We start from the raw sequence: 27,951 nt of genomic DNA on the forward strand, positions 1-27,951 counted from the left end.
AGCCAGCCTCTTGGTAGAGGCACAATTAATTGGAATGGGTGATAATGGAGAGAAGACAAGGTACAAATATCTTGAAAGATCGGAGAGAGGTATGGGTGAAGTCGGGTAATCTTCAGTTCTAAATGTTGAAGATGAAACGCAGAAACTATGAACCAACTAGATAACATTCTATTTTTAATTGTTTTGTTGTCTGGGATTGCTTTGTATTGTGATGTGAAGGTGGTTTTTGAGTTGATATGGATTGGTTGGGAAGGGGCGATGGTTGGGGTTTGGACTACTGTGGGTAAGGAGATTAGGTGAAAGTGGGGTGGCATCACTTAAGCAGGCTTTGTTTGCTCTTGAGAAGTAGAATTGTTCAGGTCATTAAATGGATGTTAAGCAAGGGCCAGGGATCTACAATGGGAACATATGTGCAACTGGTGCGAGCTTTAGATAAAGACCATAGAGGAGGAGAAGTAACCAAGTTTTGGATGAAAAAATTGGTACGTATCTGCATTCCAGTGCCTTGGCAGTTATGCCCAAAAGCTTGATCTGTATACATTACCGAAACAATATGCTGGAAAGGCTCATAAAGCTTTTCAAAGGCCTTGAAGCTTTTGATCGTAAGCCTCCAGAGAAATCAATTGTGCAAAAGGTGGCAGATGTGTATCAGATATTAGGCTTACCAGAAGAGAAAGAGAGGGTACTAGAGAAGTACAAAGATCTCTTCACCGAGACAGAGAAAGAAAGCCGAAAATCTAAGCAGCATCTAAGAAAAACATGCAAAACAAAGCGTCGAAAAGACACAAGAATTTCTGATGTTGTTACAGAAGCTTTAGATGACATACAATAAGGTCAAGGATTACTGTGATATCTTTTTCTCTGTTATTAGAATCTTGGGATAATCTTTCTTCATTATATGATCCTGGTCCAATTGTTAATCTCAAATATATGTCATGGTTTGGCAGACCAAAAATACAAATCTACAAAAGAGAAATTGATGTTTTTGATTGCCATTTACCAGGATACTGCTAAATCTGCCCCAGAATTGGTCTTCCTTGAGAGTGTAATGTCTGCAATTTACAGTTTTCTCAACTCTTTACAGGTTACATTACATAACGCACTTGTTCTGTCTTTCTTTGATTTGGGTTTGTTTCAAGATTTAAAGAGTGGAGCTCAATGTTTCTAATGCTTGTTCTGATGTCCTTAATATGTTTTATGGCTAGTAATGTAAATCAGTTGGCCTGGAAAATTTTATCTATTGGAGATACAAGAATTGGAACTCAATAGTATAACTTAAATTTTTGAAATACCATTACTTTAAATTTTGTTTTCACATCTAAATTTATTTTAAGGAAAAAAGAATTAATATTTTAAAGATTTTGTTTTCTGAAAATAAAATTATATGTAACAGTAATGTTTAAGAATAAAAATTAGAGATAAAGTTTAGCTTTAAAATAAATAAAAAATATCTGATGTAGGACTTTATTTAGTATAAGCTGTCAACACAGGCATTCTTTTCATGGATAAATGTATTTCTTTTATTCTTGTGTCTTTGTTGGATACAAACGCACAAGAATATATTCTTGCCAATATCTTGTTGATATGAAGATCAATGTCTTTGATCATAATCCTTCCAGAGTATGGACTTGCCGATTCTCTCCCATTCCAGCTCACGCCAACATAAGCTATTTTCCTAATTTTCATTAGGAATTTAGTTTATTTTCCAATTTATAATTCTTTGTTTAAGTTTGGATTTTTTTCCAATTTTAAAATTCCTTATTTGAGTAGTATTAGGATTTTTTTATTTTATTTTAATTATTTTTTCCTAGAAGAATTAGGATTAGTCTATGGTACAGACCTCAACTCCAGTAATAATTCAATAACGCAATGCAAACAATCCAGCAATCTCAACACACAGATTCAGCATGAAACATTCAATTTAAGAATATATTGATTCACTTACTTGAGTATAATATCAATAATACTCTAGTTTCGCCTGACCAAAAAGGCATTTCTTGCGATTAACAACCAACTTATGTACCTGCAGAATTTTAAAGACTTGGGAAAGGTGAAGTATATAGGTGTTCAGGTCTGGACTGTAAATTAGGATGTCGTCAAAGAAGACCAGAACAAATTTTCTGAGGAAGGGTTTGAAAATGGTTTTCATAAGTGCTTGGAAGGTGGATAGGGCATTGGTTAGGCCGAAAGACATTACTAAGAATTCATAGTGGCCCTTATGTGTCCTAAAGGTTGTTTTGGGTATATCGTCATCATCGACTCTAATATGGTGGTACCCAAGCTTTAGATCAAGTTTAGAGAAGGTTGTTGCCAGGTTAATTCATCTAGTAACTCATCAATGGTAGGGATGAGAAATTTGTCAGGTATGGTGATGCTATTAAGGGCTCTATAGTCGACACAAAACCTCCAACTACCATCTTTTTTTTTTTTTTTTTAACCAATAACACGAGACTAGCAAAGGGGCTGGTGCTGGGTTGAATGATTCCAACCACTAGCATTTCTCCTACCAACTTCTCAATCTCATTCTTTTGGTAATAAAGATACCTATAGGGTCTAATGTTGGGGGGTTGAGATCCTTCCTTAAGCACTATGGCATGACCAGTCCTCCTTTTAGGAGGTAACTCGGTTGATTGGTCAAACAAGTTTTCAAACTCTTCCAATACCCTGGATACCCTGGGATCCAACGGTTCCTCTCTCAATTCTGGTTTATTTTCAATTGAACAAAACTCTATCAAATAACCAGTCTCTGTTGTTTGCACCGGTCGAAGCATGACCTTTAGGGAGACTACAATTTTTACCAAAGAGGGGTCTCCTTGCAAAATCACCCATTTCCCATCCAGCTCAAATGCCATGGTTAAGTTCCTCTAATTCGCATAAACATCACCCAAAGAACTGAACCATGATACCCCTAACACCACATCAGCTCCACTCAAATCAAAAGGAACATAATCCTATACAACCCTCACCCCCTGTATCTGCATGTGCACTACTCTACATATTCCTTCCCCTCTCACTGTAACCCCGTTACCTACCATTACTCCGAAAATTTTCCTTCCTTCCACTGGTATCCCCAATTTTTGCACCAACTCGTGTGAGATAAAATTATGCGATGCTTCGCTATTAACCAACACAATTACCTCTTCCTTACCAATGTGACCTCTAATTTTCAACGCTTTATCCAAAGTAATACCCACAATGGAATGCATTGAGAGAGCTAAGGGATTACCTTCCGTGACAGGTTCTTCTTTGGTAACTGGTGTGGGTTCTCCATCGTTAATTACATCATCCTCCCATGCAAGCAAAATATGTAGAGCCTTACTTTTGCAGCGATGGTTAGGTCTGAATTTTTCATCGCACCTAAAACACAGCATTTTCTCCCTTTTTACTTGTATTTCTGCCTTCGTCAACCGCCGGAAGTTGTCCCCTCGAAGTTGGTCGTCGACAATTCCGTTGATCTCTCCCTTCGATCGAAACAGCGAATGGATGAGTGTTGCCCCAAATCTGGATTTCGATTAAGATTGGTTCACTATATGGGTCAAAAAAAATTGTTGGGTTGGGTGTTTGGACTTGGGCTAACCCGAGAGTAAGTATCCAGCCTTGTAGTCTGATTTTTGCTAATTTTTCCCTGGGCCTCCTCCAAGACCCAATTCTTTTCCTCCACTCTATGGGCCAGATCTATTACTTCATACAACGTTTTGGGCTTACTCAGACGTAACTCGACCTTGTTTTCCTCTTTAAGTCCATTTACAAAACTTCCCACTAGTACTTCTTTCTACTATCTCTGTAAGTGGCGCTGAGTGAGCTTCAAATTGTTCATGATATTCAGTTACGGTTCCCTCTTGTTTTAACGTGATTAAGGCCTCACAGGCAGTTCCCTTGAATGATGGTCAAAATTGCTCAATCAAAGCGGATTTGAAGTTTGCCCAATTTCTCACAAGCGTTTGGGCATCCATCCACTGGTACCAATTCAAAGCCCGACCCTCCATACATACGGCAGCAACCTCCACTTTCTCCTCTTCAGCATATCGGTTAATAATGAAATACCTATCAGCCCTGAAAGTCCATCCGTACGGATCTTCTCCATTAAGATTTGTAAGTCCAACTTCTTAATTTTCATATCCCCTCTGTTACTTTCTCCATTAGAGTTTTCCGTCCCCGTCACCTTACTCTTCTCACTACTATGGCTAGCCTCTTTTTCATCTTTGATCCTCATCCACTCCCTGAGTTGCAGGAGGTAGTACTTAAGGTTACCCATGTCTTCCTTCAAACTCACTAGATCTCCTCTCACTGTTCCCATTTCTTTCTCCATTCCCTCCATTCTATTCTCCATTTTCGATTTAACCATTCCCCAAACACTAGCTCTGATACCAATTTGATACAAACCTCAACTCCAGTAATAATTCAACAACGCAATGCAAACAATCTAGCAATCTCAACACACAGATTCAGCATGAAACATTCAGTTTAAGAATATATTGATTCACTTACTTGAATATAATATCAGTAATGCAGAAATGAAAGACAAAATTGAAGATAGAGTTGCTAACAATTCGAGGAGTTAGCGGCCTCCCTCAGGATTTCTTTTACAAAAATACAATTTGCCCTTTCACGAGCAAGACCTCCCTCTTTATATACACACGTGAATTTTCCCAAGGCAACCTACCCAACTAAGACACGTGTACAAAATCCTAATTAATTTTCATGGTGTCTAGTCACGCTCTTGGTCCCTCTTCCTTACCTCTGATATCTTTTAGTAATGGGTGGCCTATCAGTCTATTATAATTTATAAATAGGGTTGTTATGTTATTATAAAGGTTCACTTTGGAAGCCTTTGTTGTGATATAAGAAGCCTTTTTGCAGATTCAGATAGCGAGATTAATAAGTAAGTTGAACTCTCTCTCTCTCTCTCTCTACTTTTATCTTACTGAATTGAATTTGTTTGTTTGTTTTGTGTGTGTTGGTGTGGTGCGTTTTGAAGTCAGAGATTTTGTCATTGCGAAAAGCATTGGTGTTTCTTATACTTCAGTTTCTCAAAGAAGAGAAATTTGAGGAGTCTCTTCACAAGTAAGCTTTGCGAACAACATTTTGTGTGTTTGTGTTGTTTTGTTTAATGGATAGTTTTACGCAAAGACATAATTTAGTGTATTAATTCCATTGCAATTTTTGCAAATTTTTGATGTCCTTGGACACGTTCCATCATCTGTAGATACACGTTAAGAGAATCATCTAATAGCTCAATTCTTGTGTTTATATATGAATTATTATAAATGAATTATGCTAGCCTAGGGACTCAAGGGAACCTCCTTTGTCAAACAAAATTTTAAAAGTTGGCAAAATCTAAATAGTGTTGGGTTTGTTTGGGTGGAGAGTGTTCCTTAAGAAATTGATGTTTTGGTTGAAAATTATTTAATTGGAATTCCATATTTAATAAAGGATGTTACTTTCCATGTTTTGGTAGGCTTGAAAAAGAATCAGGGTTTTATTTCAACGTGAGGTACCTTTACGAGAAAGTTCAAGCCAAATATAGGGTTGAAGTTGAGAAATACTTATCAGGATTTACCAAAATTGATGATAACCAAGATTCTATGAAGATATTCTATAAAATTAGGAAGCAAAAGTATCTTGAAGCACTTGATAGGTATAAGTAATTTGCATTTATCAGTGAAAGTTTTTTATAGTTTTGTCTTTATTTTTGGGGTATTAATTTTTTCTGCCTTAAATCATATTATAGGCGAGACAAGGCAAATGCGCTTGCAATGTTAGATAATAAGTTAAAAGTGTTTTCAACATTGAATGAGGAAGGTTACAAAGAAATTACACAACTTTTAACTCTCAGCAATTTCAGGTAATTGTTGTTGGTTCTCAATTTTCTCTTAAATAATGAACTATAAATTGAAAATTTGAATCTGTTTATGATCAATTTGCTTGAGTAAATGCAATAGTCATTATTCAAATTTTTAAGTGTTGTTAGTTTGACTTTAGTTTATGACGCTTTGGTGTATGAAATCAATTCAAGGAAATTGAGTAGCTGTCCAAGTATGACACCAAAACAGCTCGTAGCATACTTTTGATAGAGCTCAAAAAACTGATGGAAGCAAACCCACGTTTCCGCAACAAGCTAACTTTTCCTACCTTGAAGGATTCAGGATTGCAGTCACTAATGAATGGGTCAAGTGATGCAATACATGATAAAATACAATTATGTTTTTTTTTTTTAATTTGCATCTGGTTTTGCCATAAATGATCAATTTTTTTCTTTTTTTTAGTCATTCATTATGCTTAACATGAAGCCTACTTATGAAGTATTCATTTTTATTGTTCTATTAGTTTCCTAAAACTGGAGCCGTGTTTCCGCCTTTTTGCTGTATGTTTCTATGAAAAAGTTGGAGCCAAATACCCAGTATTTAATACATGATCTTTGATGCAGTTTAAACTGGCTGCACCTGTTCGACAAGAACCCATGGGCAAAAAAGAACCCAAGGCCAGAAAAGAACCCAAGGCTAAACCCTGACATCAAGACTGAGTTTACTGACCATATATGTACACGTCCAAATGGTCCTCCTGTTGCAGCAAATGCAAAGCCAGCTTCTTCCAATGTATGATAATACTCCACCTCCTTATTATTTAAGTAAATATTAACCATGTTGGAGGAGCAAATATTAAAAATATTGACTAATGCATGTTTTATTGGGTATAGCCTAAAATTGGAATTTGGCAACTTGAAGAAGGTACAGCATAGGCAACTTGAGGAACAAAAGTTGTTACTGAAAAAACTAGAATATTTGTATGGCATGGTTAATCTAGACCGTCTGAATGGCCAGGACTTCACTTCTATGCAACTTGATGAGGTAGTGCTCTGCAGATCTTATTTACTTCAATTATGTTTTGGTTCTTTTTGCACTAACTACCTACTAGTATTCTTATTTACTTCATTTATATTTTGGTTTTGATTTTGCAGTTATTTGTGGTTTTAGAGAAGCTTATGAGGTACGATAAGACAAAGGTCCGAGACGAGGCCATATATGTTATCAGAACTAGATGGCATGCCCGCGCGTTGTGCGGGTTAATTTATTATATTGTTTTTATTTTATTATCGAATTTTTATATTTTAAGAAATTGTAAACGATTATTGTTTCACAAAAAAAAATATGTCAAATATTGATTATAATAGAACATTTTGTTATTGTTATTGTTATTTTTTTTTTTTAATTGGGTTTTTATGTTTAAAGATTGCTGAGAATCGTTATATGATTGCCATTTAAGATGTCGTTAATTGGTCCCTGTGTTTACTGCTTATTGGTGTTGATAAAATAGGGATGATTCACATGCATTCAATTAATGTATGCAGTATAGCTCTTTCACATTCCTCTTTTAATTTGATAAAATGTAGGTGATGGAAGATTGAAAAGGTCAGTTTGTAATTCAGCAGGAATTGAATTAATTGAATTTCAATAAATAGAAGTTGAAAGTCCCACAACTTGAAAGTGGTTTTGACACAAATAAATTAATTAATTGAATAACGAATAATACTGGAACATTTTAGTGATAGGATATATTCCATTTTCAAAGAAAAGAAGAGTTGCACCTTTCTTATAACAATTTGGTACAATAATTAATTGAAATGACAATTTTGCCCTTCTTAAAATTAGTAGTTCCTGCATGGAATATAACCATTGCTTTGGGTCCAACAGTTAATCTTTCACCTTAGTGAGGCAATGGCTGGCACACTTGAATGATCACTTCCGGTTGCTCAACAGGTGGTGTATAGGTTGTGTTGTGGTGGAACAACTCTTAGTCGAATACGAGAGAAAGATGGAAGTGAGTTCCAAGCTCCATGAATATATCAGAAACTAATAATGAAATAGGCATCATTGATTCTCCAAAGAGCTTGACTGGAGCTTAGTTCGCCTCAAGTCAAAAGGTTAGTCAAATTAGCCAAATATGAATATGAATATCCAAGAATTTGTCAAACATCCACATATGTTTTAATCCAAACTTAAGTTTTATGCAAAAGTTCATTAAAAACTTAAAAATTTCCATTTGAAAAACTCTTTCTGCAAGAAGTTTGAGTTTATAATCAAAGAAAATATGAGTTACTAAATTTAGTCTGGTTGCATAAGCACTAAGAAAAAAAAAAATTTCAACTGCATTTAGACATTAAGAAAAACTTACAATTAGTTATTGTAAATAGACAAACTATACAAACTTTGACACCACGTAATTTTAAGCAACGGAACAAATAATGATCAGCAGAAATATAACTATATAAATTGAGCATAAACACCTCTATTTTTTGTGATAAACCACACAAAAAATCAGCACATAATAGACATATACATAGTTTCAATTAATGAATTCTGCTTTTAATACAAACTACCTGTTCGAATTCATGAATGGTAATAAATATATACTTCACATTCATATATATCAAGTAAATATTACAATTAGCATTGAAATTAAAATTAAAATGCTGGTACAATTCAGATAAATCATGTAACAAATGTTAATATACAACATATATATGATTCAAAGTAATGAGTCATTTAACTGATACACCTATCTTTTCACATTCATGAAATTCAAATAATACCTTATCAATCCAATATTATCACATTCATTCAGAATATTAATTAATATTAATATTTCTGTACCCTTTCACACAATAATTAGTATTAATTATAATATTTACCCCTTCACATTCAATTAAACAAAAACAATGAATCAAACTAAATTCATCAAACAAAACATATGATCATGCATATGAATTATTATTATTAATTAATTTTAATATTATATATCTGTACCCTTCACATTCAGTTAATTATTACTATATTAACATATCTTTACCCTCGCTTCACATTCAATTAAACAAAAACAATGAATAAACTAAATTCATCGAACAAAACGTATAATCAAACTAAATTTTAATATAAAAACATTTAATGTGAATGTGAAGTGTATTTATCAATTAACACGTCAACACAACATGAATGTATCTTGTTAATAGATATCTGTTATTATAATACCAAATAGCTTAAACCAATACCATGCAGACACTTGTCAATTATAGAGCTTCTGGATCCTACGTGGCAATAAAATGTCAAGTGCTTCAAAATTTATAGATATAAACAATGAATAAGACTAAATTCATCAAACAAAACATATAAGCATACATATTAATATATCTGTACCCCTTCACATTCGTTAATTATTACAATATTAGTATATCTTTACCCATTCTTCCTTGCTTTCTTGTCCACCCACTAATTCACTTTGGAAAGTCAATCTAAAATGCCTCATTTTCCCAAGTTGACCCTCAGTGATTGCAGATTCATTTGTATTCCTCTCATGTTTGAATTAAAAAACAGAAAAATTTATGACCGTTAAATTGTGAGCACAAAAATATGCATTTAATAGTTTGTTATGTCATGATTTAACAATCAATTAAATTATTATTTTGAATGGTTACTCATGGTAACTGAAAGGTTGAAGTTGAAAGCATTATAATATAAACGTTCAAAGTGTTTATGGGGTGCAGTTTGTTAGGTTATTTTTGTTTGAAATTAATCCATATTGCTTAATTAGTAAATTAGTTGTCCATTTTATAGTACAATTCCTGGTATTATATTGTTTAGTATATACATTTAATATTGTATGATAGATCCAAGTGTTTATGGGGATAGAGTCTGTTATACTATGTTATTTACAGGCTTTCGATTATTTACTTGTTTTGTACGCATCCTATAATGTCTTTGTTCACTAGGTTTCTTAGACTTTTAGTTTCTAAAAGTTGATGTTGAAAGCAAGATATAATAGTTAAAGTGTTATGGAGTGGAGTCTGTTACGTCATTTTTATTTATAGGTTTCTAATTATTTACTTGCTTCTAATTATATATAATATTTCTGTTGACAGGGTTCTAGGGTCCTTAGAAATAAAGCAACGTGGCTAGATTCACCCAATGTGATTGCACGATTAGAAAGAATCAGAGGATTTAGAACTGAGAAGAAAAGGTGTACTGGGGACATAATTTTGTTACAAAAAAAATCGAAGAAACTGTAAATGAATTAAAAGACAAACGGAGATTGTAAAAGCGTTGGAAAATCTTGTGCAAGAGTTGAGGAACAGCTTGATGTCCTTAAGAAACAGGAAAAAGATTATTGGATGAAAACGTAGAGTTACAACCTGCTCTTGCAAAAATAGAAAGACAAAGAGATCAAGCTGCTGATATTGTGACAGATATGTTTATCAAAACCCGACAAGCAAGTGTCTACATGTTATTGGTTTAGGCTTTAATTGTTGCAAGTGTTTGCATGATTGGTTTATACTATTTTGTATTATTACTAACATATATATCAATGTTTTGTAAATGTTAACTGTTTTTATTATTAAATTAGATCAAGAGAAACTCTTCACATTCTGATAAATGTTTTATGACTATACGTTATCTTTCATTGTTTCTGTCTAATTGAATGTGGAGGGGTACAGAACGTGAAAGGGTAGATATATATATAGACAATATTTGTTATAATTAATATGCATGAATAAATGCGAGCATTAATATATTGATAAGGTGTATTGTAATTTCGTAAATTTGATGAGATGCGTTGTATCACTTAAGGATTCGTTGCTTTGAATCTATATATGTGGATATATTAACAATTTTTTACATGATTTATCTGAAAAAGAGAGGTAGTCAACTTTAATTGTGCGAAGCATTAAATCGAGTTTCAGAAGCCATGCTGGAAGACAGTATCTCTGCTGATGTCAATAATCTTGAAACATTAACTTATAAAATTCGCAAGAAAAACCTGTTAATTGCTTTGATTTTTGAAACGTTTGTAAATATTATGTTGTACTAACAATTGAAATTTTGTATTTTGCCAAAAACTTGTTGCTAAAAATAGATACGAATATCACTTTGTGTTAGTTAGTAATAAATATTACATGTAATATTTAAAAACACAAGAAAAAGAGAAAAGAAAAAACAATTTTCTCAAAATCTCAATTTTTCCTTCTAGAGCTTTGATATCTCTTACCAACAGCTGAAGGTTTATCAATAATATTTTTGCCTGTTCATTGTATTCTAGCTCTTGGTGTTTTGTTCCTTCACCCTTTTCTTTACTTATGTTTGAGGTACCTGAATTAGAAGATTGCATTGTACTACATTGTTCTTGTTCTTCGAAGATGATTTGGTAGTTGATGTTTTTGTCAGTAATTTTGGTGTTAAAGCCTGATGTTGAATCGCATCTGCTGTTGATGAATCCTTTCCATCTCCTCTTCAACTGCCTGTATTTTTGTATAAACTATTATAGCAGTTAATGCAAGCAACTATTGCTATCATTTGAATTTTTAAAAATGTGTTACTTAAAATAAAAAATAAATATACTGACCTCTTCCAATCGCTGTAGCTTGTAATCATTTTATAGTTCATCATTGACTGGAAAATTTTTAATACAGTATGAGTCTCATATCCTTGTTTCAAATCAGTTTCTGACAACTTAATTTTGAAAAAAAAGTCTTTCACCAAAAAGCATTTACAACATCTGGAATTCTCTCATGATTGTTTTCTTGGGTTTTCATAACTGGGAACATGACAATCCAACCAATTTTTGGCATGCTGAATCAAACATTATAAAAGCCGCTTCAACAATGCCATCTGTGACTGCAATAAACTTATACCTATTATAACAAACAATATTCATTAATAAAACAATGTAACGTTATAATGCATTGTTTACAACAATTATTTAATTTTCAATAAAAAACTGATTCACCTCATTTGTGGAAATTTATTCTCTTGTTGCATTTAACACAGTAGAAAATGCTATTGTTCTATTAGGAATTTTCTTCTTACAAACACTGCAAGATAAGTAACACCAACCAATCTGCCATTGACTCCAATTATTTTTGCCTTTTTTGTATATTCTGAATCCAACCCAGTTATACCACATAAGGCTGGTAAGTATTTCAAAGATACTCTATTTTGATACATCTCCTCCTCAACCGATATCTCATTTAGTCTCTTTGCAATTAACAACTGAAATATTTTCATTATTGCAAATCGTACAGTAAATGAGACATAAATTGTATAATTATTTCTTAAAATATTTGTAGAAAAGGCTGTAAACACGTACTTTCTCTGCAAAAGATGGACCTCGTCAATTTCTAGATTGATATGATTCTTGATCCTGAAGTACTATTAAGATATTCTTACCTGTACATTTAAAATCACGAATTATTAAACCATAAATCGTATCCAATATCAAAGCCTAAAATACCTTGAAACTCTTTAACGTTTGTGATGTGATCATTATTACAACTAATTTTGTCATCTCCCATTAGCAGCTCTCCATTTTTTTTTTTTTTGAAATTTCTTCCCATAATGAAACTCTAATGTCTCCCTGAAAATAACCTCGATGTAAAGATATCTATGCCCACTTATGATATTTGAAAGAAGCATTAGTGTTCAATCTGCAAAGAAGATCTCGTTTATACAGTTTGTTGATCGATTTTTTCGATCTCCACCTACCACTTCAAAGACCTAGCAATCCGTTAAACCCATTTACTTATTAGAGAATTATGTAGAATATAGATGTACTAACATGTAATACGTATAGAAAGGTTTACCATAAAGAACAAGATGTGTCATTTTTTCTATTTTGAGTGCATTCTGATTCAGCCCACATTGAAATTTAAACTCTGCATCAGAACTGTTACTTCCTTGTCTCCTTAGGACAGTTCATTGCATTCGTAAACAATGGGTTTATCAATTCGACATAAGACACGGCGACCTGCTCCTTAGAACGATAGCTGTGTCACGTAGCAGAGAGCGGGGAGAAATTCACATTGTTAATTCAGGAACCAATAATAAAATGGCGTTACGACCTTTGGGCTGTCTGTGAAAATTGTGTTGCACAAAGTCTCTGACTTGTATGGCTGTCGACCGTTAGCAAACTCTGTTGGCATATCCATCATGTGTCCTTGTCGAGAATATAGTCGCTACTAACAACGACTGTTGGACCGACGTGTTAGAGCCACGATCATCGACAACAAAGGGTGGTTTCAATGTTGTGCGGTAACGAGTATCAACAATTTACAAAACTGAGTTAGAATCCTCTTCATCAACCAAAATTCAGTGTTCGCACGCAGGAAAGTTACAAAGCCTGCGACGTTCGTCCCGCACTTGAAATATTGAATCGAACTGACTGCTCACTGCACAAGTCTAGTAGGGAAGCACCGGAGACAATCAAATCCAATAGGTCTGACATTTGATCGGCATATCTTTAAACAAAATATTCGAAACTGTCATACTATCCTGACAAAGATATTAATCCAAAGACGTGTGATATTTCAAATTGTATTTTGTTATGTTTATATAGGAACAACAAAATGTGAAAAGGCAGAATAGCAAGAGTGTTTCTCGTAAGTAGTTACATTTATTGAACATATTTAGTGCATAGTTTCCACTAAATTGATGTGATAACTGAATGGTTGATGAATATTATCATGTTCATATTAAATGCATGTACATATGTAGAATATCAATAGTTAAGAGATTGTGATAAATAGTTAGATTTAGTGAATATATTTTAAATATTAGGAACAACAAAATGCGAAAAGGCAGAATAGCAAGACATTGTTTCTCCTGAATAGTTACATTTATTGAACATATTTAGTGCATAGTTTCCACTAAATTGTTGTGATAACTGAAGGGTTGATGAATATTATCATGTTTAAATTAAATGTACATATGTAGAATATCAATAGTTAAGAGATTTTGATAAATAGTTACATTTAGTGAATATCGTTAAAATATTATTTTGAGAAATTATTACTGGTAATTGAAACCATGACTATTATAGCAAGCCCAATAAACAACAAACACGTAGACAAATTAACAACATCCTACATGGCGATCATATATCAATCCTACGTGGCATCAGAAGAAGCAATCTGCTTCAGCGTTATATTAATATATAGATATAAATATTTAAAAGAGGAATGTGAAAGATTTATATTGAATACATTAATTGAATGCATGTGAATAATCCCTATTATAGCAAGCCAAACAAACAACAAACACGTGGACCAATTAACGACATCCTACATGGCGATCATATATCAATCCTACATGGCGTCAGAAGAAGCAGTATGCTTCAGCATTATATAAATATATAGATGCTGAAAGGATTGTCGCGAGAATTGATAACAGTTGGTTTTGTTACCCAATGAAGCAAACGGTATCGCCAGTGGCTGTTGTCCGGCTAGGCGGCTACCCAAAGCAGCCAGTTTTCAGTTTTCCAGAAATTAATAATATCTTTATTAGATTTTTATTTTAATTACGTTATTATTTTATAAAAAATAATGAGGGTATTTGCCTAATTAACATTTCATAATCAGTTTTTTTGTTTTAATTATAGATTATTTCATTTAAATAGTGAACCCGGTTGTTTAATAATTAAAGTCCATCTTAAATTTGAATTTTGAAGCCAATGGATTCATGAGTTGTTGGCTAGCTGAGATATTTTTAATTTTTTATTAGTCTGGTTATCAATGACCAAATGCATACATATATTTACAATTGAAAATTAACATCTTCTTCATCATTTATTTCATATCCTCTAAATCACCATTAATTCACTATTTTGGAAAGCTACATTACTTATGCATATATACATCATTAAATCTTTGCAAACCACCACCGATGGTAAAAGAGTAAAAAGAGTTTCTCCAAACTCTTGAGTTTTAGTTGTTTCAGACCCTAATAGCGGTGGTTATTGGAGGATTATTCGGTCAGACTTTCAAGATCTCGGGAGATTAGTTGAAATGCGCACAAACTGGCTCTGACACCCTTGATTATAAAAGAAAATTTAAAAAAATCGCTAAATCTTTGCAGTTCGGCAAAGTAATATTCATCAGTAGTCTTAACATATTCATTAGTAGACCTCTTATTGTATTTGATTTCTTACTGCAAATCTCATGTTCAATGATGCAAGCGATCTATTATGGAATGGTTGTATTGTGTTTGCCAGTGATTCCATTAGAAGAAACCAGTGGAAAATCCATCTCTCCCTAATCCTTAAAGTTCTCTGCGTTCTCTTATCAATCTCTCTCAATTCCTCACTGGTATGTTAATGGAAAACCAAAGTTTAAAAATACATGAGCTAGGATTTATGGGTTTTGTTTGAGAAACAAAATAGATAAGTTTAACCTCAAGGAATTGGCCCAGTGGTCAAAGAGGCTTGCTCCATTCCTTAAGTTCTTAGGTTCAAACATTAAGACTATCTAGTTCGTTGGGCTTATAAGGTATTCAATCGATCTTAGAAATTAGTTGAAGTGCATGTAAACTGGTCCGAACACCTCAGTTATTAAAAAAAAAAAAAAAAAAAAAAAAAAAGTAGATGAGATTTGGAAATAAATTATTGGGATAGGTTATGTCTTTAGTGGTGTATTGCATGTTGTTGTTCAATTTTATGTTTATCTTTAAAATGATTGAAAATTGTTAGGTGTAAGAAACCCGTAAACAAATACTATTTACATTTTTTTTTCTTTTACAATAATGCTAAATCCATAATCCAATCTCACAATTTTACCTCATGACCCTTGACGTAGCAGCTCACAAATAGGTCTCACTTGCTTATTTGTCAACTGACTAATTATAAAGTGTCGAAGATTGTAGACGTAGTATTACTTAGGCTTCGTTTGGTTCATTATTCTGATAATATTTAAAAAAAAGTTAAATTGGACAGGTATTATGATGTAAGATTTATAAATTAACAAAAATATCCCCTATATTTATTATTTACTAAACACCCTTATAATAAAATATTAAAAGTTAACAAAAACACTTTTAACTCGTCCATTAAATACAAACAGCTAGCCACTACCGACGGAAGGTGGTCGGAGTGTTTTTGTAATTTCAAAAAGAATATTTAGGGATATTTAATTAAATTAATAAATTTAAAAAAATTTAAAAGAAATTAAAAAATATATAATAATATTTTAAGAATAATGATATTTTATGTTTAACTTTATTATTCCCTGTAGCGTAACAAACGAAGGATTAGTATTTAGCAGCGTAATTTTCCACTATAATAGTATATATATATACACGTGTTTGTGTTGTGGAGGTCCACTCACATTTGTTTTCTTTAATGGCAATTATTAGAATGCAAAATTAAGTTTAAGATGAGGTGGTCCACTTTAGTCTGCAAATTTAGAAAGTTGCACTTTTTATATAAAAAAAAATAGAAGTACATTTAATGTGAGAGATGGGCTCTGCTCTGGTNAAAGCAGCCAGTTTTCAGTTTTCCAGAAATTAATAATATCTTTATTAGATTTTTATTTTAATTACGTTATTATTTTATAAAAAATAATGAGGGTATTTATGTAATTAATATTTCATAATCAGTTTTTTATTTTCATTATAGATTATTTCATTTAAATAGTGAACCCGGTTGTTTAATAATTGTCAAGTCCATCTTAAATTTGAATTTTGAAGCCAATGGATTCATGAGTTGTTGGCTAGCTGAGATATTTTTTATTTTTTATTAGTCTGGTTATCAATGACCAAATGCTTACACTATATTTACAATTGAAAATTAACATCTTCATCAACGTTTATTTCATATTCTTTAAATCACCATTAATTCACTATTTTGGAAAGCTACATTACTTATGCACGTATGCATCGCCAAATCTTTGCAAACCACCACTAAGTTGTCTGATGGTAAAAGAGTAAAAAGAATTTCTTTAAACTCCTAAATTCGAGTTCTCCTAAGTCCTAATGGGAGTGACTATTGGAGGATCATCCAGTCGAACTTTCAAGGTCCCAGGAGATTAGCTGAGGTGTGCACAAACTAGCCGGAACACCTTCGGTCATAAAAAAAAAAAAAAAATCTCTAGATCTGGTGTATCGCGTAAACGATCTAATATAAATAAGCATGATCGCTTAAGCGATCTTATGCCATTTACTGATCACTTAAGCGATCTGCTGTTGTACACCAGACTTTTAGTAGATCGCTTAAGCGATCTTATGACGCATGCATGATCGCTTAAGCGATCTATCTGCTGCATTACCAGACATACCAGATCGCTTTAGTAATACACCAGATCGTTTAAGCGATCTATCTACTACATTACCAGACGTGCCAGATCGCTTAAGTGATACACCAGATTGCTTAAGCAATCCATCATATCCATAACACATTTTCAGTCATCTCCACCTACAATCGGTGCTATCACCCCCAGCTACCCACAATGCAAGAAAATTTTCAACAAATTTCACTCCTTTCAACTTCCATTACATTAAACACAATCTAACAACCTACACAACTAAATCAAAATCATAACCCAAACCCAGTCCATCATTAAATCTTTGTAAATCGAAATATAAAATCGAAAGGGGAGATACACATACCTAGATGAAATGTCGAAGGAGGAGGAGGAGGAGGGGGATCTGTGTTGGAGAAGATGTTAATGGCGGAGGAATACGTTAATGTGGCGAGAGGAAGAAAAAGAAGGTGTTTGGGTTTGTTTACAAGAATTTTGACTCTTTGAGGACATATTATAATTTAAAAAAGATTACATAATTATTCATTAATCCTAATTAACCTCTAATCATGTTTAATTAAGCTTAGTAAAAAATAAGGCTATCTAGTTAACATTTACAAACTATATAATCTTTTAATTAAATTTTAACTTGAAATAACCTTTTAATAAACTCTCCCGATAAACTTAGCTAAACTAATCAATAACTCACTAACAAGTAATGAGCCAAAGTAGCATAACAAATTCACGTAACAAGAGCGTATATGAATGTGTTGAAATGACTCTACATTTACAATATTAGATTAATATATACGTGAAGATTAATAGTTCGGGATTCTTGATTTTAAACAATTTGTGGTGTATATATATATATAATGTAATTCTTGAAAATTAAAAAAAAAATTAAAATGGGGATTAAAAATTCGATTTTATCCTTGATATATTATAAAATTACAGAATTGCCCTGGATCATTTAACTTACCATACTGCCCGTGAAAGATAAACAGATTTACAAAATTGGGCTTCCTATATAAACGTATTTTTCTCTCGGAGGCTCACACCAAATTTCAAAGAGTGATGCTATGGGTACTAATGGATGGGTACTAATTTGTGTACTAACTAAAGTATAGTACCCGTACTATACGCATAGTACCTGTACTATGCTTTAGTTAGTACACAGATTAGTACCCATCCGTTAGTACCCAAAGTATTACTCAATTTCAAAATCGAAACCCTTACGCCACTCAACTCTACTTTGTTCTTCAAAACCTATTTTGGCAACACGCTCCGATCTTCCGTCAATTTTCTGGTAAGTCATCGATTGTTATGAATTTTTCCGCAAATGCAAACTGAATGTCTTCTGTTTCAATCTGATCTCATATTTGTTTGTGATTTATGTGGTAAAGGGGAAAATGCAAACTGAATGTCTTCTGTTTTAACCTGATCTCGGATTGTGTGTAATTTAAGTGGTAAAGGTCATACATTATTTTTGTTCGATGGCATCTTAGTAATCATGTTTCATATCCAGGCAGCTTGTTTTACTGAAAGATGAGAGTTTAGCAAATATGTTTATAGTATTAGATTAGTGCTTTGCAATTCACTGACAAGATTTTTCATATTGCTCAGTTGCTTGTTCCCATTAACTCGTATGATCTTGATTTAGTATTATTTCATTTTTCTATCTTGCTGCTCAATTATACATTACTGTGAGATTTCTGAATTCACAAAAGTGATATTCAGAATCTTGAAAATTGGAGTTTACTCATGAGTAAAAAGATTAAGATATTCAATAAAATCATTTAGTATATGGATTTATCTTTTTTCCTTCATTTATCTGTTTGATTATAATGAGTAAAGTGGTCCTGGAACTTGTCCTGTTTGTTATGTTTTTAGGGTTTTGTTATCTGAAAATAAAATAATAAAATTTAATTAAACGTAATGTTTAGAGATAAAGTTTAGCTTTAAAATAAATCAAAAATATTTTATGTACTATTAAAAAAGTACCCCTCATCATGACAATCTTTTGTATTTTTCATCCTATTCTTCAAGTTTATTTAGTAAAAGATGTTTTCCTAATTTTTATTAGGAATTTAGTTTATTTTCCAATTTTATAATTCCTTGTTTTATTAGGGTTGTTATGTTTCAAGTTATTCATTTATTATCAATAAAATTTTGTAAAGTTTTCCTTTGTTGAACAGAAAACCACTTGAAATGGGAAACCAGCCCACTCCCAACCTGATATCATCATTGGTGAGGGTCTCATTCTGATCATTTTGTTGGCTGGCCTCTGTATTTTTTCTCAGCTCTCTAAGAATAGTTTGAGCCATCTCACTGACCTCAAAGGGATTGTGTTGTGTGAAGCGGCCTACAACAATCCACTCCCAACCTGATCGTTGAGATCTGGATCTCAACGATCAGGTTTAAAAGTCTTGGAGAAAAAATACAGAGGCCAGCCAACAAAATGATCAGAATGAGACCCTGACTAATGATGATATCAAACCCCGTTGGTTTCGGCCAGTCTGATTACTTCATTGGGTAAGTTTCCCTACAAATTACTAGTCTAAATTCAACAAGAGTAGAAGGTTTAAGGGATATTATTGTTATTATTATTGTATGAAGTTTAAATGTAAGTAATGGTCTTAATTATTATTATTATTATTATTATATGTCTTGTCATTTCAATCAATAGTTTTTTTTTTTTTTTTTTTTTTTTTAATTATTGTTGTTTTTATTAACAAATAATTTCGACCAAAATGGGTTATTAGGCCTCCATAGACGGTTTCAGAGGTTATGATAATGTAAAACTATGATAACCAACCTACACACGTCAAACTCGTAGGGATTTTCATAATTCCTAAATCAATTCATAGCTTATACTCAAAGAAAATCACATCAAAATCATTTCATAGTTTTCATAATTCATAAACTATGAACAGAATTTTCTTTTCGATATTCCGACTGATGATTTGTTCCATCCTTCTCATGCATGCATGCATGCTTTTCAGGTCAGCTGCTTTTCATTTCTTTTAATTTGCTTATATATTTATATTTTTTTTTTTCCAATTTTATGGATATTATTAGCATTATCTGGCTTGGTTTTGCTTCTTATTTGGTATATGTGTACATGGTTTTCTTTGTTTCTGTGAAATGGTGTAGATGTATGTAGAGTTTGCCTTGTTTTTGTTGTCAGAAAATTGTTTTTGAGAATTTAAAAAATGGAGAAAGTAAAACAAGTCTATTTGGGTGGGTAGAAAACAGTTCTGAAATTTTTTCACAGCTTTGACGATTCATTATTGGAAATCAGAGTTTGTTTAATTTAGATAAGCTTTTTATAAATACCGTGAGTTTGTATAATTAATTTCTTATAGTAGTTGCATCTTAATATCCAAATAATATAATTAAATTCCTCATTTATTTATAGACATTCCCATGGGATTTTGGGGCAGCTAATAATTTATATCATTCTTTCTTTCCAGATAGGCAATTAATTGGACCTTCATTTAAATGAGTGAAAAGTTTTTCACTACCCCAAAGTTATGGATCAAGAGCTAGCTCCATGAATATTCCATTAAGGTACAAAGGTTTTCATTAATTGTATGCATGACCATAAAAGAAACTAATTAATGGTTCTAAACTATGTTAATTAATCTCATAATTAATGTATATTTTAGTGAACTGCTAGGTCCTTCACCGTCTAGTTACATTTATAGTTGTATCATGTTGTCCCTATCCCAATAAAGCTACAGACATCGAAAAACTTGCACCGAAATTGTGTATCGGCTTACGTGTAACAAGCCTCTGATTTTTTTAACAATTTTTTTCTAGTGAACGGCCGTCCATCAAATTTGGACGGCCGTTCACTCACATGCAGGGATGGGCGTCCCCATTTAATGGATGTCCGTTTATAAGTAAAATGGAATAAAAATTATTTATAAAAATTAGGGACGATCGTTCATCCGTTGTGGACGGTCGTCCCTTCATTTTGGACGGGCGTCCGCAAATAAGGGACGTCCGTCCTTAACCAAATATGAAAATAAAAAAAAATAAAAAATTGGGGACGGTCGTCCATAAAGTTTGGACGATCGTCCCTTACGTTTGACGGACATCCATTAGACCATACTTTAAAAAAAAAAAAAAAAAAACACAATTTTGAGAGAAAACACTCAGGTAAGTAGTTATCTTCGTCATCCTAATCAAATTTAAAGTCATTGCAGAAGCAAAAATCATCCAAAGAACGTTTCGTCCATACTTAAAAAAAAAAAAAAAAAAAAAAAAAAAAAAAAAAAAAAGAAGCTATTAATATGCGGATATAGTAGGACATGCAACATTAAATTTCACAAGACCAAAAACGATACTGTCCAGTCTCAAAATCTCAAGAAAAGAACAACGACATTTCTCTCTCTCTTCTAATACAAAACAAAAGAAAGAAACTCAACTATTTCTCGCTTTTCCTCTCAGTAAAAAAACAGAAGCTAAACGAAACTTTAAAACTTACATTTTCTCAAGCTTGAGTCACTTTTTCTCCAAATTCTGTCAAAATTTAAAAAAGATAATATCAAATAACCACTTAAAAGAAGAAGATTGAAACAATTACTTGAACATCTGAGTCGGGGACCCCAACAATTACGTTCCCGGGAAGTGTATCAGTGGCGAGCTTGTACTTGAGTGGATTGGGTGGGCGTGGGGGCAACGGGCTCTTCATCTTTGGATGATTTTTGTTTTTACAATGACTTTAAATTTGAATTAGGATGACGAAGATGAAGGCTTACTTGAGTGAGTCTCTCTCAAGATTGTGTTTTTTTTTTTTAAAGTATGGACGGGCGTCCTCAATTTTTATTTTTTTTATTTTCATATTTTGGTTAAGGACGGGCGTCCCTTATTTGTGGATCCCCATCTAAAATGAAGGGACGGTTGTCTATAACGGATGAACGGCCGTCCCTAATTTTTATAAAAAAAATTAATTCCATTTACTCCTGTCTCTGGTATATGGACCCTCGTCCATATAGTATGGACGGGCGTACATGTGAGTGAACGGCCTTCCAAATTTGATGGACGGCTGTTTACTAGAAAAAAATTGTTAAAAAAATCAGAGACGTATTACACGTAGGTTGGTACACAATTTTGGTGCAAGTTTTTCGGTGTCTGTAGCTTTATTGGTCCCTACCCTAGCAATGAAGAAGTAATATAATTGGAGGGTTTGCTCTGATTTTTTTAGAATTTTACAGCTTTAATTTAATTCCTTATGAATGATATAATTTGTTATAAACATCATTTAATAATCTCCATCGATATATTTCAAATATGATATGGCACATTTAATTCGCAAAGACCACTGGCTGTAATTAGATGTTACCTACATCACATGGTTGTCGTCCTCGATTTATCTCTTTAATTAAGATATATTCTCAAAGATTTGGGGTTTGAATAAATGCACACACATTTATTCTTTAGATATAAATATTGTTGAATTTGTAGCATAGTTTTAATTTGCACTCATAGCAACAGTAACTTTCGCTGTTGCTTTCACAATGCCAGGCGGTTACCAAAAAAAATCTTTTATTTGAATTCTGAATGAACATTGATTGGGTATTAATTAAAGAATGTGAAATCCAAGTATATAAGACTATATGGAAAGCCAATGACCAATCAACTGGTTTCTTGTATCAGACATGGGCAGGCCTTTGAGAATTAAGGAGATGAACTGATGAGGACCACAACCTTCGGGGAGTGATATTGACATATTTATTGATGAACATCTGTTCTCTAAAGATGTTTAAGATAAGAGACCAAGCATGCATGTCCTACCAACAGACCCATTTCAATATTCAACATAGGTTACATTGACCAGACCAAATATTTTGAATTGCTGTAGCCTGTAGCCGCTGTGACCGGAGTGATATTTACAGACTACACAGTGTGTGAAATGCTAGTTTTCTTCTTTTTAGTCTTGTCTACGAATTTTTTTTAAAAAAAAAAAAACGAACTTGTCAAAATATATTCTAGCACGAGCACCCCAAGTTCAAACATCACTATGTTTATGTTTATCTTTATATTTAATCTCTCGTTGCATTTGAAGTAGATGAACATGGCATCATCAAGGGCCCACTATGTTTATCTTTAATATTTAATTCCAGTTCTTTTGGAACAAAGCTAACGACTCTTTGTCATTTCTGTCAGTCTACTGCCTCCCACAATCTACATGGCAAATAATACACACAGCCTGCAATAAAAATTTATAAATTAGCCAAAACATGCTGGATTTACAGCCAGAATTTGAACTTTTTTTTTATCCGATCCGGTTGATTTAGCCGAAAAAGATAAAATCGATACATGATCGACTAGATTCAACTAGTCGTACATTATTTCGGTGACTTTTAATCACCGTCTAGCGGTGATAACTAGCTGTAAGTGAATAAGTTGGGTGAATGAGAATGTTTTTGTTAATTTTAAAATTTTTATTGGAAAAGATAATTGTTAAATGTTTTATCATTTATGACTAGTAATGTAAATCAGTTAGCCTGAAAAATTTAATCTATTGGAGATACAAGAATTGGAACCCCATAGTATAACTTAAATTTTTGAAATACCATTACTTTAAATTTTGTTTTCACATCTAAATTTATTTTAAGGAAAAAAGAATTAATATTTTAGAGATTTTGTTTTCTGAAAATAAAATTATATATAACGTAATGTTTAAGAATAAAAATTTGAGATAAAGTTTAGCTTTAAAATAAATAAAAAATATCTGATGCAGGACTTTATTTAGTATAAGCTGTCAACACAGGCATTCTTTTCATTGATAAATGTATTTCTTTTATTCTTGTGTGTTTGTTGTATACAAAGACTGCTCTATTTATACAACTCAAAGAAGAAATGCTAAGAAGGTAAGAAGATATACAAGCTATAAACATGGTAATCAAATAAAACAAAATATATTCTTGCCAATATCTTGTTGATATGAAGATCAATATCTTTGATCATAATCCTTCCAGAAGATGGACTTGCCAATTCTCTCCCATTCCAGCTCACGCCAACATAAGCTATTTTCCTAATTTTCATTAGGAATTTAGTTTATTTTCCAATTTATGATTCTTTGTTTAAGTTAGGATTTTTTTCCAATTTTATAATTCCTTATTTGAGTAGTATTGGATTTTTTTATTTTATTTTAATTATTTTTTCCTAGTAGAATTAGGATTAGTCTATTATAATTTATAAATAGGGTTGTTATGTTATTACAAAGGTTCACTTTGGAAGCCTTTGTTGTGATTCAAGAAGCCTCTTTGCGGATTCAGATAGGGTGACTAATAAGTATCTCTCTCTCTCTCTCTCTCTCTCTCTCTACTTTTATCTTACTGAATTGAATTTGTTTGTTTGTTTTGTGTGTGTTGGTGTGGTGCGTTTTGAAGTCAGAGATGTTGTCGTTGCGAAAAGCATTGGTGTTTCTTATACTTCAGTTTCTCGAAGATGAGAAATTCGAGGAGTCTCTTCACAAGTAAGCTTTGAGGAGAACATTTTGTGTGTTTGTGTTGTTTTGTTTAATGGATAGTTTTAAGCAAAGACAAAATTTAGTGTATTAATTACATCGCAATTTTTGCAATTTTTTATCTTTTAATAATTTTTTATGTCCTTCAACACGTCCCATCATCTATAGATACACATTAAGAGAATTGTTTAATAGCACAATTCTTGTGTTTATATATGAATTATTATAAATGAATTATGCTAGCCTAGGGACTCAGGGGAACCTCCTTTGTCAAACAAAATTTTAAAAGTTGGCAAAATCTGAATAGTGTTGGGTTTGTTTGGGTGGAGAGTGTTCTTTACTTAGCAAATTGATGTTTTGGTTGAAAATTATTTAATTGGAATTCCACATTTAATAAAGGATGTTACTTTCCATGTTTTGGTAGGCTTGAAAAAGAATCAGGGTTTTATTTCAATGTGAAGTACCTCTATGAGAAAGTTCAAGCCGGAGATTGGGTTGAAGTTGAGAAATACTTGTCAAGATTTACCAAAATTGATGATAACCAAGATTCTATAAAGATATTTTATGAAATTAGGAAGCAAAAGTATCTTGAAGCACTTGATAGGTATAAGTAATTTGCATTTATTAGTGTAAGTTTTTTATAGTTTTGTCTTTATTTTTGAGGTATTAATTTTTTCTGCCTTAAATTATATTTTAGGCGAGACAAGGCAAAGGCGCTTGAAATGTTAGATAATGAGTTAAAAGTGTTTTCAACATTGAATGAGGAAGGTTACAAAGAACTTACACAACTTTTAACTCTCAGCAATTTCAGGTAATTTTTGTTGTTTCTCAATTTTCTCTTAAATAATGAACTATAAATTGAAATTTTGAATCAGTTAATGATCAATTTGCTTGAGTAAATGCAATAGTCACTATTCAAATTTTAAGTGTTGCTAGTTCGACTTGAGTTTATGACACTTTGGTGTGTGAGATCAATTCAGGGAAAATGAGCAGCTGTCCAAGTATGACACCAAAACAGCTCGTAGCATACTTTTGATAGAGCTCAGAAAACTGATGGAAGCAAACCCACGTTTCCGCAATAAGCTTACTTTTCCCACCCTAAAGGATTCAGGATTGCAGTCTCTAATGAATGGGTAAAGTAATACAATACATGATAGAATACAATTATGTTTTTTTCTAATTTCCATCTGGTTTTGCCATAAATGATCAATTTTTTTCTTTTTTTTAGTCATTCATTATGCTTAACATGAAGCCTACTTATGAAGTATTCATTTTTATTGTTCTGTTAGTTTCCTATAAACTGGAGCCGTGTTTCCGCCTTTTTGCTGTATGTTTCTATGAAAAAGTTGGAGCCAAATTTAATACATGATCTTTGATGCAGTTTAAACTGGCTGCACCTGTTCGGCAAGAACCCAAGGCCAGAAAAGAACCCAGGGCTAAACCCTGACATTAAGACTGAGTTTACTGACGATACATGTACACCTCCAAATGGTCCTCCTGTTGCAGCAGATGCAAAGCCAGCTTCTTCCAATGTATGATAATTCTCCACCTCCTTATTATTTTAAGTAAATATTAACCATATTGGAGGAGCAAATATTAAAAATATTGACTAATGCATATTTTTTTGGGGTATAGCCTAAAATGGGAATTTGGCTAACTCCCGAACAGATCAATGAGAATGTCAAGGCCTTGAAGAAGGTACAACATAGGCAACTTGAGGAACAAAAGTTGTTACTGAAAAAACTAGAATATCTGTATGGCATTATTAATCTAGACCGTCTGAATGGCCAGGACTTCACTTCTATGCAACTTGATGAGGTAGTGCTCTGCAGATCTAATTTACTTCATTTATGTTTTGGTTCTGTTTGCACTAACTAGCAACTAGTATTCTTATTTACTTCATTTATATTTTGGTTTTGATTTTGCAGTTATCTGCGGTTTTAGAGAAGTTTCTGGAGTACGATAACAGTGAGGTTCGAAACGAGGCCATATATATTACCAGAATGCTAAACGGAATGCCGCGAGAATTGATAACATTTGAGGGTATCGTCAGTGCCTGCTGTCCGGCTAGGCGGCTACCCGAAGCAGCCAGTTTTCAGTTTTCCAGAAATTAATAATATCTTTATTAGATTTTTATTTTAATTATGTTATTATTTTATAAAAAATAATGAGGGTATTTGCCTAATTAACATTTCATAATCAGTTTTTTTATTTTAATTATAGATTATTTCATTTAAATAGTGAACCCGGTTGTTTAATAATTAAAGTCCATCTTAAATTTGAATTTTGAAGCCAATGGATTCATGAGTTGTTGGCTAGCTGAGATATTTTTAATTTTTTATTAGTCTGGTTATCAATGACCAAATGCATACATATATTTACAATTGAAAATTAACATCTTCTTCATCATTTATTTCATATCCTCTAAATCACCATTAATTCACTATTTTGGAAAGCTACATTACTTATGCATATACACATCATTAAATCTTTGCAAACCACCACCAGATTGTCTGATGGTAAAAGAGTAAAAAGAGTTTCTCCAAACTCTTGAGTTCGAGTTCTTTTAGACTCTAATAGAGGTGGTTATTGGAGGATTATTCGATCAAACTTTCAAGATCTCGGAAGATTAGTTAAAGTGCGTGCAAATTGGCTCTGACACCCTTGATTATAAAAGAAAATTTAAAAAAATCGCTAAATTTTTGCAGTTCGGCAAAGTAATATTCATCAGTAGTCTGACATATTCATTAGCAGACCTCTTATTGTATTTGATTTCTTACTGCAAATCTCATGTTCAATGATGCAAACGATCTATTATGGAATGGTTGTATTGTGTTTGCCAGTGATTTCATTAGAAGAAACCAGTGGCAAATCCATCTCTCCCTAATCCTTAAAGTTCTCTGCGTTCTCTTATCAGTCTCTCTCAATTCCTCACTGGTATGTGAATGGAAAACCAAAGTTTAAAAATACATGAGCTAGGATTTATGGGTTTTGTTTGAGAAACAAAATAGATAAGTTTAACCTCAAGGAATTGGCCCAGTGGTCAAAGAGGCTTGCTCCATTCCTTAAGTTCTTAGGTTCAAACATTAAGACTATCTAGTTCGTTGGGCTTATAAGGTATTCAATCGATCTTAGAAATTAGTTGAAGTGCATGTAAACTGGTCCGAACACCTCAGTTATTAAAAAAAAAAAAAAAAAAAAAAAAAAAGTAGATGAGATTTGGAAATAAATTATTGGGATAGGTTATGTCTTTAGTGGTGTATTGCATGTTGTTGTTCAATTTTATGTTTATCTTTAAAATGATTGAAAATTGTTAGGTGTAAGAAACCCGTAAACAAATACTATTTACATTTTTTTTTCTTTTACAATAATGCTAAATCCATAATCCAATCTCACAATTTTACCTCATGACCCTTGA

The 27,951-nt window shown here is 32.5% G+C and overlaps 1 protein-coding gene across 2 annotated transcripts; it reads left to right on the forward strand.

Annotated features, from left to right (window-relative positions):
• Nucleotides 1-258: 258 nt before the first annotated feature.
• Nucleotides 259-25,948, forward strand: LOC116127967 (protein TPR1-like). Of its 2 annotated transcripts, none has more exons than XM_031413628.1 (7): nt 259-1,084; nt 24,291-24,358; nt 24,457-24,542; nt 24,958-25,137; nt 25,231-25,344; nt 25,514-25,666; nt 25,823-25,948. In XM_031413628.1, exons 3-7 carry the CDS (start codon nt 24,463-24,465, stop codon nt 25,830-25,832), a joined length of 537 nt encoding a protein of 178 aa, XP_031269488.1. In that variant the 5' UTR covers nt 259-1,084; nt 24,291-24,358; nt 24,457-24,462; the 3' UTR covers nt 25,833-25,948. The 2 variants fall into 2 exon arrangements, with proteins under 2 accessions (XP_031269488.1, XP_031269489.1); XM_031413629.1 differs by having other exon boundaries at nt 259-1,045.
• The last annotated feature ends 2,003 nt before the right edge of the window (nt 25,949-27,951 follow it).

Source organism: Pistacia vera, unplaced genomic scaffold (assembly GCF_008641045.1).
Source record: "Pistacia vera cultivar Batoury unplaced genomic scaffold, PisVer_v2 Contig196, whole genome shotgun sequence".
Classification (NCBI taxonomy): Eukaryota; Viridiplantae; Streptophyta; class Magnoliopsida; order Sapindales; family Anacardiaceae; genus Pistacia; species Pistacia vera.

Bases quoted from the DNA above. Each gene is read 5' to 3' on its own strand.
- LOC116127967 (XM_031413628.1), top strand. From the start codon at position 24,463: ATGTTGTCGTTGCGAAAAGCATTGGTGTTTCTTATACTTCAGTTTCTC. The intron at 24,543-24,957 runs GTAAGCTTTGAG...ATGTTTTGGTAG, and splicing joins TTCGAGGAGTCTCTTCACAA to GCTTGAAAAAGAATCAGGGT. The intron at 25,138-25,230 runs GTATAAGTAATT...ATTATATTTTAG, and splicing joins TATCTTGAAGCACTTGATAG to GCGAGACAAGGCAAAGGCGC.